This window comes from Papaver somniferum, chromosome 8, assembly GCF_003573695.1.
Source record: "Papaver somniferum cultivar HN1 chromosome 8, ASM357369v1, whole genome shotgun sequence".
Classification (NCBI taxonomy): Eukaryota; Viridiplantae; Streptophyta; class Magnoliopsida; order Ranunculales; family Papaveraceae; genus Papaver; species Papaver somniferum.
Genome location: NC_039365.1, coordinates 108,156,539 through 108,177,203, shown reverse-complemented (window position 1 = coordinate 108,177,203; position 20,665 = coordinate 108,156,539). Strand labels below are relative to the sequence as shown.

General features: G+C 34.9%; 2 protein-coding genes across 2 annotated transcripts; one reads left to right on the top strand and one right to left on the bottom strand.

The window, feature by feature from the left end:
- Nucleotides 1-2,021: 2,021 nt before the first annotated feature.
- Nucleotides 2,022-5,371, top strand: LOC113302524 (RGG repeats nuclear RNA binding protein A-like). The gene is made up of 7 exons (XM_026551440.1): nt 2,022-2,448; nt 2,986-3,361; nt 3,447-3,512; nt 3,616-3,751; nt 3,953-4,111; nt 4,192-4,248; nt 4,759-5,371. Exons 1-7 carry the CDS (start codon nt 2,277-2,279, stop codon nt 4,957-4,959), a joined length of 1,167 nt encoding a protein of 388 aa, XP_026407225.1. The 5' UTR covers nt 2,022-2,276; the 3' UTR covers nt 4,960-5,371.
- A 10,980-nt stretch (nt 5,372-16,351) lies between these two features.
- LOC113303339 (60S ribosomal protein L23A-like) lies at nt 16,352-17,476 on the bottom strand. Its single transcript, XM_026552366.1, has 2 exons — nt 17,374-17,476; nt 16,352-16,665 (listed from the first exon to the last, which is right to left on the bottom strand). Exons 1-2 carry the CDS (start codon nt 17,414-17,416, stop codon nt 16,352-16,354), a joined length of 357 nt encoding a protein of 118 aa, XP_026408151.1. The 5' UTR covers nt 17,417-17,476.
- Between the last annotated feature and the right edge of the window lie 3,189 nt (nt 17,477-20,665).

Below are 20,665 nucleotides of genomic sequence, written 5' to 3'. Positions count from 1 at the left end.
AATTATGTAAACTTATATATCAAATTACAAATACATTAAATTATTACAAACAACAATTGAATCATAACAAGGATCAGAACAAATTTATCAATCAAGTTTCATAACAAATTTGTGCCTTAATTAAACACAAATTTGCAAAACCCTAACTTCATATTACAAGTTTTCTACTCAATCAACTTAATTCAAACCTTGAGCAACTGAGACGTGACATCATATTCAACTTCATACATTCAATTTAATTGAAATCAAACTTTTAAAACCAAAATCGAAATCATAACATCAATAAAATCAATTTGCAGATAAAAATCTCCCAAAACAACATCGTCAGAATCTAGAATCTCCACATCAAATGGTACAAACCCTTTAAAATATACCCACAAAATCGTATAAGACCCCATGAATCTGGCCATGCAATATCAAGTTTTTCGTATGTGGAAGAAGGAGAAAGAAAAGAGAAAGGAGATTGCAGAGGAGAACTTCTGCTCGATTTGTTACAGTAAACCTGAGACGATATTAGAACCAACGTCAGACACCATTAGGGTTGGCTTTTTGACCCTTTGACTTGGTCAATATGATAAAAGTGTGGGCTTCTGCGTCCGACGCTTTTTGTAATGGTTTTTTATATTTGAATCTTGGTTCCCAAGTACGCTTGGTAGTTGAATTTTGGTGACGTGTGTTCTCCAAGAAAGTTGAACCTTAGAGAACGTTTAGAGCCAACCTTACACCTAACTATCATCAAGTGTGTAAATATTTTTTTTTACCCAGTCATGTTTTGCGACAACTATTTGCCTCAGTGTTCCAGATCTAGAATGTGATGTCATCTACTGATTGAACATAACTGGACTAATATCTGTTGATTATGAAAATGGAAAAACCTAAAGAGTTAACTATTAGGGTGCTCCTTTATATACCCCCACGAAATGTTAACGACACCCCTTTATCCCCGTACCCTTAAAACTTCTGTTCCTACCCATCAAACTTGTCAACGTTGTATACCCCCAAGTATACAAACAGAAAATCATCGTGAAAACTGCTACTATCTTCATTTTTCTGTAACTTGAAGGATTGAAGAGACGGATCATTACTTCAAAAGGGAGGAAAGACTAAACAAGCAAAGAAATATCAATAAAGGAAAAATAAATAATAAACCCCTGAAAATTTGGGGATATTTTTTTTGTTTGATTATACTTAAAGTTTGATGTAAGGTTTGGTAGATTTGATACTCGCAACTTATTTTAGAGTAAAAAGGTTGCCGAGAATCGAATAGAAATCATCACCACCGCTGCTTCTCCTGCAACAACAATGACAACCTCAACTTCAGCTCCTCCATCGTTAAGGAGTGGTAAGACATGGATCCTAAGCATTGAAGGATTCGTCAAACACCTTGTGAACAACAATCTTGTTTTTGAAACCTAAAAAGGGTTACTGATGAATTTGAAGATGTTGCTTGTAAGTGTCTTGTCTTTGCCCTATCCTCCTTCTTACGATTTCGGTTATGATAAAAATTCTGGGGCCTTTTTTATTTTGTGTAGATGCATGCTTTAGAATGATAGGATTGGAGAGATCATAAGGACTTAGAAAAGATTTAGAATGGTTTCAACGACAATATAACATACAGATTCCACCGCCTAGTTGAAGTTTTAGTTGGGATGAAGATACAAAAGTTCCCTATTTTGGATCCTCACCTTTTAGGGATTTTGTTTTAGCTACGCAAAGTCTGGGGGTACCGTTATCAAAAATTCCACAAAAAATCGATTTTTATGTTAGCCGAATCATAACTAAAGAATGGGGTACCATTAACAATTTCTGGGGTATATAAAGGAACGCCCAGTATACACTGTACCTCTTCACCTCTGAAGACTCGACAGTCGACAAGTCTCAATGCCTAGACTTTTCTTCAGTGCCGTTTTCGTAATTAGTACTAAAGTTGAAGGTTGTATAGTTACCAATATTCTCATTTTTTTTATTTTTGATAAAAATATAATAATAAATTCTCACGAGCATCACGGATAAATAGGGTTTTGAGATTAGGTTTTTCAGACTCTCTACGCTCATACTCTCTTTCATTTTAGCTTCTCTCCGTTGCGGCTAGGGTTAAAGATCTTTTTTCTCTGTACTTTTCATTTCATACTTCTAAATTTATTGATTGTTAGGATATTAGATCTACAACCATCATCTCCTCTCCATGGATATATAAGTGTTTCTGTTGTAAGTTTAAATCTCCTGTGAGAAAGAAGGGTTAAGGGTTTTTGTTTTGTAATTTTATATTTATAACCATGGCAAGTTCAAACCCATTTGATTTGTTGGGTGACGAAGATAATGAAGATTTGTCTCAATTGATGGCTAAAGCTGCTTTAGCTGCTGCGGCTAATACTGCACCTCCTCCTCAACAGCAGGTTAAGCAACATGCTAAGTTGCCTTCCAAGCCACTTCCTCCTGCTCAGGCTGGTGAGATTTTCAGCATTTTATTGATATTTTTATGAAAGTTTCAATTTTTGATATTATTAGTTGGTTAAAGATTGCATCTTTTGTGTGTTTTCAGTAAGATTTAGGTGAAACATTTCATTTTTTATTGTTTCCTAGTCACATATTGTGCGAAAGGTTGCATTTTTCTTGGATATGATTTTTAATTTGCAATTATCATGTATGAGTATGAAATTATTAATGATTGATTTAGTCTTCAGGTAGGTTTTGTTTGATGTTTATCTGATTTATATGTACGCATTAGAGTAACTGGCTTTTCTTTATTCAGTTCTCTAAATTTGTGGTTGATTTATAAAATTTCATTTCCTAATTTTTTTATTTTCATTTCATGGATGTGTGGGTGTAAATTTTGTAAACATTCAGTAATCTAAATTTGCTCTTTTCAGAGTTACTGTTGATAATTTCATATTTATTTTTGGGATTGGTTATGTTATTCTTTGTTGATGAATTTCTATACATTCAGTATTATTTAGGAAAGTGGGTTTGGGTTGTGTTAAACAGTGAATGAAGCTAGGAATGAAGGGCGAGGAGGAGGCCGTGGTGGTGGCCGTGGATTTGGTCGTGGGCGTGGTGGAAACAACCGTGAGCCACGTGAACGTCGCGAGCCACGTGAAGGTGGATACAACCGGGAGCCACATGAGGGAGGATACAACCGCGAGCCACGTGACTCTGGCAATAGCGAGAATACTTTTAGCAGCAATGGAGCCGTCGGAGGATATGGTGGTGGTGATAGGGATGTTGACAGGTTGGAAAGACGTGGGGGTTATGGTGGTTCACGTGGTTCGTCCCGCGGTGGCCGTAGAGGTGGTTTTGATGGTGGAGAAGGTGGTGATGGTCCTCGTAGGGTGTTTGAACGACGAAGTGGAACTGGGCGCGGGTAAGCTTTCTTAGCTGGAGTTTGCAAAGATTAACATTTCAACTTTTCGTCTGTATTAGTTTGAAGCATTTACTTTTCTCCGCAGGAATGAATTTAAGCGTGAAGGGGCTGGTAGAGGAAATTGGGGAACCAGTACTGATGAAATTGCTCAGTGAGTGTTTGGTCCATGTGTCTCTATGGGCTTGGTCTTGTCATGTCCAAAAATTTTGTGTTGTGTTTTGCTTTTGTATTTGCTGAGATGTTTAATGTTACAGGGAGACGGAGGAAGTTGTTAATGGAAATGAGAAGAGCGCTGACATCGAGAAACTTTCTGGCGAGGAAGAAGCTACTGTCGATGCGAACAAGGAGACTCCTGAGGTCGAGGCAGAACCCAAAGAACCTGAAGATAAGGTAGATTCTTTATGTTATACTTTTACTATTTATATATTTTGCATATTGTTAAGTTTTTTTTCCTCAGGTAAATTACTTTGTTTGAAAGTACATTCACTATTAGACATTTTCATTAAAATTATGTAATTTTATATTCCTTGTACACACAATATTCATTCCATGTGTAAAACTTACGTGATGTCCCCTCTTCCGTGGAAACAGGAAATGACCCTTGAGGAGTACCAGAAAGTTCTGGAAGAGAAGAGGAAGGTTCTGCAGGCACTGAAGGCCGAAGAAAGGAAGGTTGAAATGGACAAAGACTTGAAAAAGATGCAACCTCTTGCATGCAAGAAGACCAATGATGAAATCTTCGCAAAACTGGTGAATTGGATTTCCTGACACTTTTGGAGTATTTTGCTCAATTTTGTAGATATTTACTTAAGCTTTTTCTCTCCTTGTAGGGCGTTGACAAGGAAAAGCGAAAAGAGATTGCCGACAAGGAAGAGAGAGCCAAAAAGGTCTGACTTGATGTTGCTAAATTACTAAATTTCATTTCTGTTTTATTCTTTCTGATGACTTTTCATGCTTGAAATTTGTCTATAGTTTTTAATTTCTAATTGCAAGCCTTGGTCTAGTAAAGTATGCATACCATAATTTATTCATTTGATAGTGACATGTAGTGTCATAGTATGATGCCTAGGTGATTGCAGTATTAAGATAGTTTTAATAGTCATTTGGCATTGTTGGTCTGTACCATCTATTTGTGTAAGCACAACGTTCAGTACAAGCTATCAGCTGCTTTCGAGTTAGTATTTCCTTTATTACACGCTCCTTTTCCCAAAGTTGGCACTGTTTCCACACTGGTCAATTATCACTGTTGACGGCTGATTTGAAGTCAGTTGCTCCTTTAATGTTTGAATGTTTAACTGTGCTATTTAGGGGAGGGTCTTCATTTGTCCAAATTATAGTACTCTATTGTGGGGTCTTTTTGCTAACATCGCCTTTCTGGACTTCTATGGTGATCGCAGTCGGTCAGTATTAGTGAGTTCCTCAAACCTGCTGATGGCGGCGGAAGAAACTACAACAGCTCTGGTGGACGTGGCCGGGGACGTGGCCGTAGTTCAAGAGGTGGTGGTAGCGGTTTTGACCGAGGCAACAACTCAGCAAGTGCAGTGGCTGCTCCTTTAATTGGAGATCCTGGGCAGTTCCCAACTCTAGGTGGCAAGTGAGACTTGGACCTCTTAACTAGCTTCCTCCTGCAATCTCTTTGGTTTACCTAGGTTGGGTCTTCCAGTTTCCATTGATCTGGAGGAAGTTAGGAGTGGCAGAGATGATAATCAGGAAGTTACATTCCTGTTAATCTGAAGATTCCTTTGAACTTATTTTAGTGGGTTAAATTGTAAATTTTTTGGTATTTATGTGTTTTACAATCGTGGTTTCTTATTCCTGGACTGATACTGATTTGCATGCACACACCCTTCTAGAAATTTAGGGTATATGGATATTCATCTGTGCACTTCAGACTAGAGTTATGTAGTTCAGTTTTGCTACTTCAGTAGATTGACAATTTTGTTTTCTTAATTTCTCTGGTCTTTTGCACTTGTAGTTGCTAATGAGATACTTGTGAACTAGATGTTTCGATACTCCTGGTAAAACTCATTTGATTATATGTTGATCATGTTAGGCTGATGTATCTCCCTTGTGCTACAAGTCTGAGGTAAGGCAAACATAGATAAGGTCATCGTATGCATAGCCATAGACATGTTTTGAAATCTTAGTTTAATTTCATTTTGGAAAAAGGGTTTCTTTGTTCTTTGTCTAATGACCACAAGAACCAAGTTCCCACATTAGAGCACCCTTTCTACTACCCAACTTCAAACCCAGTTGGGGGAGAATCTCGATAAGGTTTTTTTCACATTATTTCTCGTTTCCCTCACCGTTTTGAGCTGTACCTGGAATTGGTTTGGGTTTTGCGTCAAGAGAAAGAAGAGTCAACGGTGACACCATCAACTCTGGGATCCTGCAGAAATACCTATAAGTAGATGATGCAGCCATAACCCACTACCTCCACACCTCTGGCTCCCCACATTGGCCTAAAAGAAGCTGTGCCACAAACCAGAGTCGAATGAATCATCTCGACAAGATAATGACACAGCAACAACATAATTCGATCACCTGATCATTGAGCACTAAATCCCATATGATGTATCAAAATTTAGTAACCTAAACTAAGTATAGTATGATATGATGTATGGATGTATCAAAATTTCCTAATTTATTGGCTTTATTTTGAGTTTTTTTTTTTTTTTTTGCTGCATCTATTACAGCTTTAGTGTTACATCTATAGGTTTAGACAACTTGTGTCAAATGATAAATTTTGAAAAATATGGTTGCTTTTTTAGTGAAAATGTTCACCCAAATCTCTTTATTTCCCTTATTAGATCTATGAACGTTAGGAAGATTGAGCTGAATGAGAAATATCTGGGCATTCCACTCTTTCTTACTAGAAACAGAACTGAGTTAATGTCCCACTTAAACACTCATCATGATTGCAAAGTGTCTAACTGGAAAAGTAAACATTTGGCTCGATCAGAAAGATCTATTATTGTTCAACACACCCTTAAAACTTCCTCTAACTATCATATGAGATTTTTTCTTCCCCTTTATACCATCATCAACAAGATGGATTTTTGGTGGGGAAAAAATTGGCACAAGGGTTACTATTTAAAAATATGGGAAAAGGTTTGTACTCATAAATTTAACAGTGGATTAGATTTTAGAAATTTAAAGGAAAATGAATTTAGCTCTTTTAACCAAAAAAACTTGGTTGCTAATTCATTCTCCTAATGAACTATGGGTGCAAATCCTGAAGTGTAAGTACTTTAAGAATTGTCATCTTATTCGTTACAAAAAGTCATGGAATACGTCTTGGGCTTGTTCTAGTATCTATCATGGTTTAGATATTCTAAAATAGCAGTCGCTCTAGGATATTAAGGAAGGTAGTATTGTTAATGCTTTTTCTGACAACTAGATATAATTTGTCCCTCTCTGCGCTAGCTATCCTAACCCTAATTATAAAGTTTCTGATTTTATCATTCAAGACACTAAAAGTTGGAATGTTCCCTTACTCCATGATTTTTTTACTAGTGATAACAGTCAAAAAATATGTAATATGAGAATTTCCATTTGTGGTAGTGATACTCTTGTTTGGCCACATAATAAGAATGGTATTTTGATTGTTAAACTTGTTTATAAATTTCTTGCTACTAAACTTCCTCATAACTTTGCTCATAATCCCGATATTGAAACTTATAAAGTACTTTGGAAGTCCTCACTTTTGCCAAGAACTCAACTATTTCTTTGGAAGTGTGTGGAAAACATTCTTCCTACAGGTAACAAGCTTGTTACATATAACAATAACCATGATGATAGATGAAAAATGTGTAACTCAGGTGCTTCTGAAACCAGAACATATGCTCTTGCATTGTTCTTTCTCTAAAAGTGTTTGGCATAATATCCCTGTTGTGAGCCAACATGTTTTATAGGATTCTGATACCCAAATTAGTGTTAAGGAATGGATTTTCCAATGGATTTCTACTAGTCATCTACAAGACCACCTTGTTACTGTTGTGACAACTGCCTTGTGCATTCGGAAAGACAGATGCTCTCAAGTGTTTAAGGACAAAACCTTAAATCCCTAAGTCACAGCTAGAACTGCTATTAGAATAGCTGAAGATACTGTCAATACTTTAGCTACAGATTCCTTCTCTCATAATGTTAGCATAACCACTATTAATAAGTCTAATAGTTTTTTGACTATCCCCCAAGATTTCCTTATCATATACTGTGATGCCCCTTTTGATAAAGATACTAACAATGCTGGTGTTGGAATTGTGGCAATGCATTCTACATGTAGATTCAACGGATTCAAATTAGTCTCAGGAAGAGATATCAGTCCTGAAGAAGCTGAAAGTACTATACTGTTGGAGGATGCTAAATGAATTAAGGAGAGAAATTTCCAGAATATTTACTTAATTAGTGATGTCAAAAATATTATGGATTATTTAAATAATTGCAAAAGCCAAATTAGTTGGACCTCTTGCTCTGTCTTAGATGATTGTTTGTTTATATTACATGATACCATTATTCTCTGCTTTAAACATTTTAAGAGAGAACTAAATGGTCTTGCAGATATAGCTGCTAAGCATAGTAGAGTTCTAAATCTTACAAGAGAATGGTACGAGTATAACCGTCCGTACTTTCTCCAAAATGCTGTAAACTCTTACTAATGCAATGCAATTTAATTTTCCTAGCAAAAAAGTAAATAAAAAGATACCTTGTGTTTACTAGGTCTATTTGTATAATTAAAGTCTTTTATAAATTAGTATAGCTTCTTATTTCTATTATTATTATAGTTGTTCTTAATTTTAGTACATATGTATTTGTATTAATAGTTGAGTTGTAATTATACCTGTTTTTTTTCTTGATATGCTATTGTTTTATCATAGTATATTTATAAGTGCTAATTTTATAAAGCACTGTGTCTTCTTTGTAATTTTGAGGCATGATAGTTATTTAGAACTAAATTCAGGACGACAACCAAGAATATGGATTGTTAGGTGTTTATGCTTCTTACTGACTGCTTCTGCATTTGTTTATCCCTCATTATCTGTTTCTTTATTTCCTAGTTATCTTCTACTAGCATTAACAACTTTAAAGGCTGGGATATTTCCACCCACAGCTATGAAGGCTAACTGGCGTTGTAGTGTTTGGACCTAATCAAACGCGCAACTTTCACTTTTAGTTTGCTTATAAAAAATATGAATTTCAAGCTGATTGTGTCCAAACAAAAACAAATAAAGACATGAGTATACTTCAACCTGACTATTAATTGAATTATAAGTTACAACAGTTAACTAGATACCAACTTAAGTGGATAAATAAATAAGACACAAAAGATTAGTATTTTGGCTTGTAACTGTTAAGGAGTCAACCAACCAACAACTATACAACATCTACCAGATTTGGTTCCATTACACGAGCCTTTAATTTCAAAGATAGTCATGTAAACTTGTCTCTGAAACCTTAGCCAACAGGAGTCATATGAATTTCTTTGAACAATCTCTCTAATTCCAATATCATTTTACTGCTATGAATCAGCAAGGCAAAAAAGAAAGAAAAAATATAAATATTGGGCAAACTCAACCTTACCTCTGCCTTTTCTCAAACTTTTCGAGGTGACCCATTACTTGGACAAACAATTAGCAAGGAAAACATATCGTCATGGAAAGATTGGATCGGGTTATTTCCATACAATACTGCCAACCCACATGCAGCAATTACTCAACTTCCTCGAATAGTATCAGACCAAGCACCGATTCTGCTCCAAATAAAGAAAATTAATTGGCATTGACCTAGAACTACAAATTGGAACACCTTTGGCTTGCCTACTCACAACTACAACATTTGGTCAGTTTAGATTGGATCCAAGAAGAATACATGGAACCGTCACTTGACCTACAGTTAAAGCCAATAAAAACTAGCCAAGTTCTGAGCAATTGGAACATGAAAATTCTTGGCCATATCCTCACAATGATAAAAAAAAATATACGATCCGGATTAAATCAGCGCAACACCAATGTGCCACCCAAAATGTATATGAATTGACGTAATGGTTACAACAAGAAAAACAAATCAAAATTCATCACACAATCCTTCTCCAATGCCACACAACTTACTAAAAAAACGATCAAGAATCTAATGGCAACAATTGGGATATGACAACAACACATCATACCATACGAAATCCACTATACATCAATATTGCGGATGCAACAACATAATCAACTACATGATCAACATAACAATTGGGCCAAAGACAAAGACCCCATCATCCATCTCATGATTGATCAATTCAATGAATAATATATGGCCCAGAGTATGACGATAAATGATGTTAATTTTACGAAAATCATTCCTAGATTAACATCGTGACGATATACCATACTTTGCAGCCCAGAGTACCCACAAAGAAGTGAAAATGAGGGAGTACCAATTAAAGCACCAAATTTTTCGTCTGGAAACATGTATGGACGAACTTGTTAAGTCAGTAAATAGATCAACAACAAAGATCCTTGTACCTGATTCTTAAGCAATTTTACTTGGACGATCTCAAAATAAATATCCACGAATCAACCTAGTATGTACTCGAACTGTATACGTATGAAACTCCTACAAAAACAAGTCTTGTAATTTATTTTTTAATACACGAATTTACAAGAGCAAATATTGTAGGTTCTGTACAGTTTGAGCTTAAAAACTGTCTAGGTTATCTAACGTACTACTTGTGATATTCTTATTATAAAGATAAAAAATATAACGTGGAAAAGAAATAACACAAGACACCAAAATTTTTGTTGATGAGGAATAATTCAATGTGCAGAAATACCTTAAGACCTAGTCTAGTTTTGAACTTCGCTCTGTATTAAGCCGTTACATACTCTAGCCTACTACCAGACTTCCAACTGGAATGTAATTGAGACCAAATCAACTCTACGAATAATATTTCAGTCTTTCTTCTACTCTCTTGGATTTCGTAAGAGTTTATGCACTTGGTTCCCCAACCGAAGTTCTTTACATTCCTATGAGTTGCTTCAGCCTAAGTGAAGACTTTTTAACTAATATGCCTCTAACATATAGCTTATTGATTTTTATTTAAATATGATTCAATCAAGTCTTAGAAATCTGTTTGCAATAGAACGATGTCTAGCAAACCTCAATGTACCAGATCACTTACATTTTTATCAAAGTGAAGCCCAGATCACTACCACCTCACTAAAACTATCCAAACAAATCAAAGAAGAGTCTAGATATTTATCTCGTGGAATCATAAAGTCTGAGACGAAGAGTAATTTGTGATTTCTATCTATCTTGTTATTGATCTATAGTTCGTGAACTACAATAATCAATAAAAAAAAGTTCCATATCAAGAACTAACCTATAAAATATATTCTGATCGGGCTTCATGAATCCCTTAGTGAAGAATTTAGAAGTTGTAACCTAATATAGTTTCACAAAGAAAACTAGGTCTTCAAAGGACGACCCTAGCCACAACTAGGATGCAAAAGTGCCAGGATTGAGATTCTAGTTTGCAAAGAATCCTCTTTTTTTAATAATGAACAAGGATAGGTAGATTATAATAAATGCTAAGTTTGTAAACTTGTTTCCATGTTTACGTATTACTTTGATATCAAGTAAGATTAACTTCTCAGTATAGAAAGATCATGTAAGCATGTGAGAAGTTTTCCTTGAATTACAAAGAATAATGTGCAACTACATATTTTTCAAAATAAGCTCCATGGTTACCCCAAGAATAATGGTTTAGTTGATCATGAACTTTCAAGCATAAGTTGGAGTTTAGTAACTCATAAGACTAAAACAGTTCGTGAACTAACTAAAGCAGTTCATGAATAATTTTTCGTCTCGGAGTTCAGAAATTTTTTGTATTGATAATTTCGCGAACTGCGCAAATATGTTCGTGTACTCAAGTTACAAAAATGTCCAAGAACCTCTTAAAATCAACCAGTTTGCGTACTGACCAAATCAGTTCATGGATTATAAAATATAAAAGTATCCAAAAACATCTCAAAGTCAAACAATTCGCAAACTAACCAAACCAGTTTGTGTACGTGAGTTGATTAGATAATAATTCATAAAGTATTATTATTTATGAGTTCCAAGTTCGTGAACTGAGCAAATCAGTGCGTGAACATAAAAACTAACTTGACTACTTCTTCTGAACTTAATACGCAATTATGATATTTCGAACAATAAATTGTTCTCAACATATTATGCAATAAGTTCTATATTGCTTGAATTTAAGATTGAGTTTCACCAAGTAATAGCTTGTACCCTAGATTTATTCTTTGCAATATTTATCGTGATGCTAAAGTCATACGATATGTTTCAGTAGATAAAATGGTAAATAATATGAGTAAATAAGATAGTCTGTTTTCACATACCTTTGTTGATGAAGTTCTCATTGATGTCTCTGTTGTTCCTCAGTTTTCGATTTTCAAGGTCGACTGCTGAATTCTGATATTCGACTACCATGCTCTATTCAAAGTCCGAGACTGGCCTTAATTAACCATAAATCAAGATATAGTTTTGATAAACAAAATTTTACAACAAGCTTGATATACAAAAACTTGTGAGTTTGACCGAGCGATACTCTAACAAAATCCCACTTTGTCAACCTTAGTAACAAAACAATCAGTTACATATGTTTTTAAAAATATATAAAGTTTCGGCACCATATCCATAATGATTCTTATTCTTTTTGCTAGATTGAAGTTCACCTTCGTATAAGTAATTCACTCCCCCTTAGACAGATTTACCTATTCTTATCATATATATACACTTTTTCTAATAGGGATTGTAATGAACTACGCGCCCTTAAGAGATATTCAAACTAAAGATAACATACCAGCCTTTTGGATGATTCCACCAAGTCTCACGACTTAGCATCTTCACCCAGGAGATATTTTTTAAAGGTATTGTTCTCTCCTAATATTCCGCAGCCGCACTCCCCACAAAGATATAATGTTTAAGAATAAGTTCAAATTGGACTCTCCGTCATTTTTGCCATTCAGAAGAAGAACAACAAGAATGACATTTCTCTATAAAATACAAGGTGTCACTTCTCACCAGTTATAAACAAAGAAATTATAGATCAATAAATAATGGTCTTACATTTTAGAAAAATCCAAAATTTATTCCTAAGAGACAAAACAATCATCAACAAAAAATTTCTTCTCTCAGCCAGTTGTGAACAAAGAGTAAAGAGTGTAATTTTTGTGATATAATTTTCATAAAAATTTATTCTGTTCTACCCATGTAAGAACGTATGGAACAAAGAGGGTAACAAGTACACCACAATCGTTTCGTATCAACCTACTACAGACACACCCTGTGTAATCTTACAAAAATAATAAATACCAAAAGATTACTTTAACAAGGTGTAACTTGGTATACAATACAAGTTCGTGACAAACCATATATGGGATCAAATACCAAGTTGATTAACGTACATGAATGGTTATTTAAGTATAATAACAATTATACCGTGGAATGGAAAATAATCACACTGATACACGAGATTTTATTAACGAGGAAAACTACTTGGATGAAAACCCCTCGGAACTAGTCTACTTTAGAATACTGTTAGAGCATTGCTCAGTCGAACTCGCATGCGTTGCTATCTCAAGCATGTTTGTCAATGTTAATGATCAAAACTATAAGTCTTGATTTCTAGCCTATTTGTAGATATCACGGACTAGGATATAGATTGTGTAGTTGAGCATTATACTTCACGGCGTTCATCATTTGAAGACGAAGAACTACTAAGGGGAGCTTGTGGAACTTCATCGACAAAAGGTATGTGAAGACTGAAACTCATCTATCACTTGAAAAGTCTATTTCTACTCTATCTCCTATATTGACACATAAGTCGTGTTACGATATAATTTTCTATTATACACATTTGAGATTTCGAGCTGAGTTTAACTCGCTTATATATTTCTCGGAATATGTGCTGGTAAGCTTTCGTTTCGTCCAAGTTCAAATCTTACATTCGTGACGATAGTCCGAATATGATCATATGAGAATTGCCGAGTAACATCTTACATGGTTTGTGTGATACAATCGTTTGGTGTAATCTTGGAATGTTTCATTATGATAATTTCAATAACTTGAAAATTGCTTTGATGCTAATAGTATGTGAAAACGACTATTGTCATCCTCTAAGAAAGTTTCAATGATTGAAATAAAGAGTTTAGAATCAAGTAACCATGTTTGAATATAAACATAGTGTGTTAATCACATTAGTGTGCAAGTCCAAAACTGGGAGCCTGAAGTATGCGAACCCGTATGCGTACTGGCGGTTACTAATGTCTGGGAAAGTATGCGTACCCGTACGCATACTGGTGGAAAGTTCACCTCCGTGAATTTCTGCTGGAGTTTGGAAGTGTAAGTAGTATGCGCACCCGTACGCGTACTGGCGTTACCTAAACTCAGTCCGGCTACTTAAGTATGCGTACCCGTTTGCATACTTGAGTGAGTTACTTTCTAAAATAGGTTGTGTACATGAACTTAAACATTTATATTATAAGGAATGCAATCTTTACAAACCGTGGCTATAATGTTCATGAATTGATTCGAGTGAATCAAACCGATTTTGTTACAATTGTGTTCTTGTATACTTCTATGAGAATATAGCAATTGAAAGACTCTTTAACTAGTTTCATTTGTGTCATTTGAACTAGTTATAGTTAAGATGAATATGGTTGATATTAGAGTTAATCATATGGATAACTTCGGTTAACTATTGTTGAGCCAACATGGTGTACACGTTTGGGTATGGTTAGCTGATCTCACCCACAACTAAGAGTTGCTACGACCCAGCAGGATACTACTTACTTGATTCCCTTAGCTGATCTCACCCACAACTAAGAGTTGCTACGATCCAAAGTCGAAGACTTGATAAAAAAATCTGTTTCACACAGAAAAGTCTATAGATTGAATAAATCCGTCTCTCACATAAATACCCTAGAGTTTTTGTTCCGTCTTTTGATAAATCAAGGTGAACATGAGCCTATTGATAAACCGAACTTATATTCCCGAAGAACATCCTAGTATTATCAATCACCTCACAATAATCTAAAGGGGAAATTAGGCTCAGGCCCAACCCATGGATAACCCATAATATGAGGCCCTTAATTAAAAAAAGTTTAAATCTAGGCCCCGAGTTTTTAAAAGACCTTGATACCCTTATGCATATTGTCAAGCCCATAATTAAATAAAATTTAAATCTAGGCCCAAAATTATTAAATCTAGGCCCGAAATTATTAAAATACAGTGCGAAGGTGTAAACAGAAGTTACACATGCATATGGCATGTGTAACCAGAAGTTACACATCCTTATGATATGTGTAATGCAAAGTTACACTTGTATATATATGCAAATAAATAGACATCAAAAAAAAAACACAAAAAAAAAAGTTATTACTTTAATATTCATTTACAATAATTTCTTAGCATGTGTAACTAGAAGTTACACACACATCTGTTTAGTGTAATTGAGAGTTACATATGTGTCTATCTAGTGTAACTGAGAGTTACACATGCATCTGACTTGTGTATTCAGCGTCAACTCCAGTTCCAGCGAGACCATTACCACGTTTAAGCAATTAGCTTTTATGAAGTTATCTAAAACCTGAAATATAACAACAAGCAATCAGTATTTATACGATTAAAATGAACAGTACATAAAACAATGTATATTTCAGTTTCACAAGCATCTGACTAGTGTAGCTAGCGGTTACACATGCATCTGAATTGTGTAACTGAGAGTTACACATGCATATAACATGTGTAACTAGGAGATACACATTCATCTGGCTAGTGTAGCTAGCAGTTACACATGCATATGACTAGTGTAACTAGAAGTTACACATACATATTGATATGTGTACCCAAAATCAGTATGTGTAAGTAAAAGTTACACATCTAATTAACATGTGTAACTTGCAGATACACATGCATCTGAATTATGTAACTAGGAGTTACACATGCATCTGACTTAGATATGTCAACAAAAAATCAGCAAATCCATCTCTAAATGAATAACACTAGCAAAAACGAGAGGTGACTATCAAGCAATTACCAGTCATAAAATAATACAGTTAACCTTGCAAGTGAATGAGAACTCTTAATTAAGATATCACTGCTTCAGCAGAAAGACGTTGTTGCACTGATCAACAGAAGACGTTTTACAGCGCTAGTCTAGATGTACCTAAGCCATTTTCATATTATCGATGACGAAGGACATTTTAAGCAACAGAAAGTAAAGCTTCAGACAGTAATTATACTGGCAGAATAATACAAACACCTGGGAACCTTGTGCTAGCACATTAATATCGCAAAAAATGATCACACAACTGATTCAGCAGGGTATAGATATGAACCCAGGAAAACAAAATGCATGTGTAATCAGTAGTTACACATGTAAACAATAGTTACACATGCATATTAGCATAAGTTACACATACAATCATCATGTGTAACTAGAAATTACACATCTAATTATTATGTGTAACTATAAGTATAACCTGCATCTAATTAGTCTAATCTGCATCCACTACTACTCCCTACTACTAGGACTTGATGTTCTTTTCTCAATTTCATAAATATAACCACTATAACATATCCCATCAAATTAGCATGTGTAACTATAAGTTACATATGCATATCCCATCAAATTAGCATGTGTAACTATAAGTTACACATCTAATTTGCATGTGTAACTAGTAGATACACATTTATTTGGCTTGTGTACCTAGAAGTTACATATTTAATTAGCATGTGTAACTACTAGTTACACATCCATAGTCTGCCAATGCTAGTTAAACGTGCAAATTGTCATGCATATGGCTTGTGTGATGTGCAGTTAAACAGATGTATGAGTTAAGTGAAACCATTCCAGACCTATATCCATATACTACCTTTCAAGAAAAAGAAGTAGCTAGTCGTAAGTAATCAAGAAGGCTTACTTGATAACGGTGTTCACTTTATCTGTCTGGATGTTGTACATCTTCTTGAAAGCATCCTTGTTTTCTTCTTCTTGTTGTCTTCAATCTTCTTCATTGCGGACTCGGTGGTGAGTGGGTATTTCAGGATCTGGTAATGGTCCAGCTTGTTCCTTGGTAGTGCACTAATATATTGGTACTTGGGATTCCTTGCCTTCTGCAATGTCTTTGGCCTGTGAAATATGACTGATGTGCAGATATTCTTAGCCTTCTTCTTAATGGTTGATGCTCCAGCTTTGACAGCCTTGGAAGCTTTGTTAGCCAGCACCTTGGGGTCAGCCTTCTTAGTAACTACATGACAAGCAAATGATATCAGTACCATAGCAGCTAGAACACTTCTCATACAAATGAACAAAACAGGACATCCAAAAATCAAAAACCAATGGACACAGAATAGTCAAATCTATCTCATAACTGAATAAACTAGAGCAAGTATACAAAACTTAATAGTTCACCCTTACAGAGTTACAGACTCTACAAAAAGAAGGTAAAATTAAAAATGTTACAGTTAGATAGAAGTTTCATATTAGGTTACATATGCATATACCATCAAATTAACATGTGTAACTATAAGTCACACATCTAATTTGCATGTGTAACTACTATATACACATTCATTTAGCTTGTGTACCTAGAAGTTACACATTTGATTAGATGTGTAACTACTAGTTACACATATATAGTCTGCCAATGCTAGTTAAATGTGCAAACTGTCATGCATATGGCTTGTCTAATGTGCAGTTAAACAGATGTAATGTGCAGACCTATATCCATATACTACCTTTTGATATACATTCATTCAACGGAAAGCATTGAGCCCTTTGATATACATTACAAATTCCATATACTACCTTTACAAGGATGCATAAGTCAACAGTAAAAACCAATCATTGACAGGGATGCTACCGTAGTAAATTTATCAGAACAAGTTAACCTTGATCACAAAAAAAAACATAAACATTTAAAAAAGAAGAGAACCTTGTGAAATCAGCTAATTACCTGTCACCACTAGCACCAGTAGTAGAAACTTAAAATAGTTCATCCTTTATCTTCTCATCATCTCCTTCAATTCATCAATTCTGAAAAACACCACCACTGACTTCAAAATCCTCCTTCAAACATGCTCCAATACCACCACCTCTACCACCACATCCTCCTCATACTCCTCCAGATTCTGCATCTCCACCATCAACACCACCATAGATTCGTTAACCAAACTCAACATATATAGTCAAGATAAGCAACATAAAAACACCAACAAGAGTCCACAACTAGCTCCATTAGAATTATGAGAGATCAGCGTTTTTATTAAATGGAGAATTTAACTAGTATTATCAACAAATCGGCAGAAACAAACAACAAACCTAAACATACCTAGATTCAAAACCTGTTGATTCAATAAAAATAATGTTCTTCTCCGATCTGAATAAAGTCAACGAAACAAAAATCAGAACCTTATCAAACTAAGAAAGTAGAACTACTAAATCAGGAAAACCTATTGAATTAAATAGAAAACCTTACCTGAAGTAGCTTCGAAACAACAAATTCGAGTCAATTTTATTTTCGGATCACATAACTAGGAATTTTAATTGAATTAAACAGGATTAGAAGGGAGAAACTTATCTTTCTCACTTTTTGTTGTTGAATCTTCAGATCTAATAGTTGATGACGAATTCCATTGTCTCTGCATCTCGATTTCGACTTATTCACAAACAAATGATGATCTACAAACATCATCAGTAGATACAGATACAGAAGTAGAGATTGATGTCATTTTTTCCTCTTCGTCGTACATCGGCATCCATAGATGACATAGATCGAAAACCAGTAAATTCTTTTAGCAGAAGATAGAGTAAAACAAAAATCTCTATACATAATTGATTCTTTCTAAATCACAGATCGATTTGCTTGCAAATTGTTGATGTGAAATCAAATCAGAAGATTAGATCTTGTACAACCGAATAGATAAAACCCTAGAAAATGAATCTATGAGAGCAACTCTGGTTTTAGACGGAGAAAGAAAATGAAATAGAAAATGAAAGTATCTTCTGTTATTCCTCTTGTATAAATATTAAAGGGTAGCCTTGGTATTATTAAAATTCGTAATAATTAATTATGGGCCAGATCTGAAAAAAATTTAATTTTTTTGGCCTAGTAATATCATTTTCTTAAAGTATGTAGTTGACAGTGGATGATTCATTTAGTGGGGCTTCTATATGTTTGAACCCATATAGTTGGGGGTTCTAGTATTTTTCACTAATCTAAATCATATGATGGCAAAACTAGATATTGTGGAATCACAAACGATGAGACGAAGATGTTTGTGATCACGTTTTATCTTGTCTATCAGAGAAATTAATCTCGAGAAAATCTTAGAGAACATAGTACTCAAACGATAGAATCGGGCAAGATCAGAACACACAACTACAAGAGAAATAGTTAGGTCTGGCTTCACAACCCCAATGAAGTCTTTGAAGTCGTTAACCTACAGAGTCTCGATAGAAACCTAAGGTTAGAGGAGAATCGACACTAGCTTATGCAACTAGTAACACACAGGAGGTGTGGGGATTAGGTTTCCCAGTTGCTAGAGTTATCCTTTATATAGTTTTCCAATCAGGGTTTGCAATCTAATTTACCTTGGTAACAAAGCATTCATTATTCACCGCTAGATGAAAAACCTGATTCAACGAAGCTAATATCTTTCAACCGTTAGATCGAACTTAGCTTGTTACACACAAATGAAATGTACCCTCATTTAGGTTTATGTGAGATTGATTAGGGTTCAACTACAGTCCAGTCCGAAGTTCATTGATAGTAGGCTAGTGTCTGTAGCGGCTTAATACAGTATGGTGTTCAATCTGGAACAAGGTCCCGGGGTTTTTCTGCATTTGCGGTTTCCTCGTTAACAAAATTCTGATGTTTGTGTTAATTCTTTTCCGCATTATATTTTGTTATATAATTAAAATATCACAGGTTATGCGTTGAATTGATCAATTAGGAAATCCAAATTTTGGTTGTTGATTGAGATTGATTGATCCTTGAACATTGGTCTTTGGTACCGTTCAAGTTTACTCCTCTTATATTCAATCGGGCTTGCAGACTTCTATTTGCTGATTGCAGATTGAATTAAGAGTTAGAGATACAAAACTCTTGTATATACTATTCTCTAGATTGAGTCTGACTATCTAGTTGATTCTCTAGAAAGTATATTAGAGTTAGTCCTCTCATATTGCCAAACGAATTGTTGGGTGTGGTTGTTAGACCCCCGCATTTTCAATTGGTATCAGAGCAGGCAAACACGTTAAAGACCTTATAAGTTTGTGTTTGTAGCGATCTGATGATGGAAAAAATTGTCTCTAAAAACGCTTCACCAAAAAGGGATAAACTCAACATCAAGCGCGCTCTTGCAACCATCGCTAAGGTTGAGAATCCTGATTTAAAAAACCTTTTCAAGAAACATTGCTTGATAAGAGTAATTGAAGATCTTGATTGCGAAGGTCGTACCAAAACATCTGAGGTTCAAAAATGCTCTAAAGAGGTAGATAATCTCCAGAAGAAGTTAGATGAACAAATCCAGATCAACTCTGATCTTGTTGCAGAAATTGCAAAACTTAAGGATTTGAAATCGGTAAAATCATCTTCAATGGGTTCTAATAACTCCTCTAATTCTTCGATAAAGAATTTCCCTATGTCAAGTGAAAAACGGGGCCTAGGCTTTGTGAAACCTGATTGTGCTCAGAATTCTTCGAACAAGATTAATGATGTTGGCACTTGTTTGTTTTGTGGTTTTTATAATCACTTTCAACATGCTTTTTTTCCTTTTAAGAAAAGACTAAAAGTTGCGGGTGATTTTCATAAGAAAGTTATACAACTTGTGTCTTCTCTTAAAAGACAATCAATATGAAAGCCTAACTTGGTTAGTAGTACTAGCATGAGAGATTTTGCTCTAAAGTCAACATCACCCTTTCAATGGTTCCTTGATAGTGGATGTAGAAGGCATATGACTGGAGATCTCTCGTGGTTTATCAACATAAGTGATTTTGATGGTGGACCAGTAACTTTTGGAGATGGAAGATGCTGCTACATAAGTAAGAAGGGGACGATCAAATTACCCGACATTCCTGAAATACATGATGTCATATATGCTAAAGGTATGACTGCTAATCTCCTTTCTATTAGTGAAATCTGTGACAAATGCCATAAGGTTGTCTTCAATGCTAATGAATGTGACATTGTCGATAAATCTGGGAAAGTGATTTGTCAAGGATCGCGTGGAAAAAATAACTACTAT

Bases quoted from the DNA above. Each gene is read 5' to 3' on its own strand.
- LOC113302524 (XM_026551440.1), top strand. From the start codon at position 2,277: ATGGCAAGTTCAAACCCATTTGATTTGTTGGGTGACGAAGATAATGAA. The intron at 4,112-4,191 runs GTGAATTGGATT...CTCTCCTTGTAG, and splicing joins ATGAAATCTTCGCAAAACTG to GGCGTTGACAAGGAAAAGCG. The intron at 4,249-4,758 runs GTCTGACTTGAT...TGGTGATCGCAG, and splicing joins AGGAAGAGAGAGCCAAAAAG to TCGGTCAGTATTAGTGAGTT.
- LOC113303339 (XM_026552366.1), bottom strand. From the start codon at position 17,416: ATGAACTATTTTAAGTTTCTACTACTGGTGCTAGTGGTGACAG. The intron at 16,666-17,373 runs GTAATTAGCTGA...CTTGTCATGTAG, and splicing joins ACTGGTGCTAGTGGTGACAG to TTACTAAGAAGGCTGACCCC.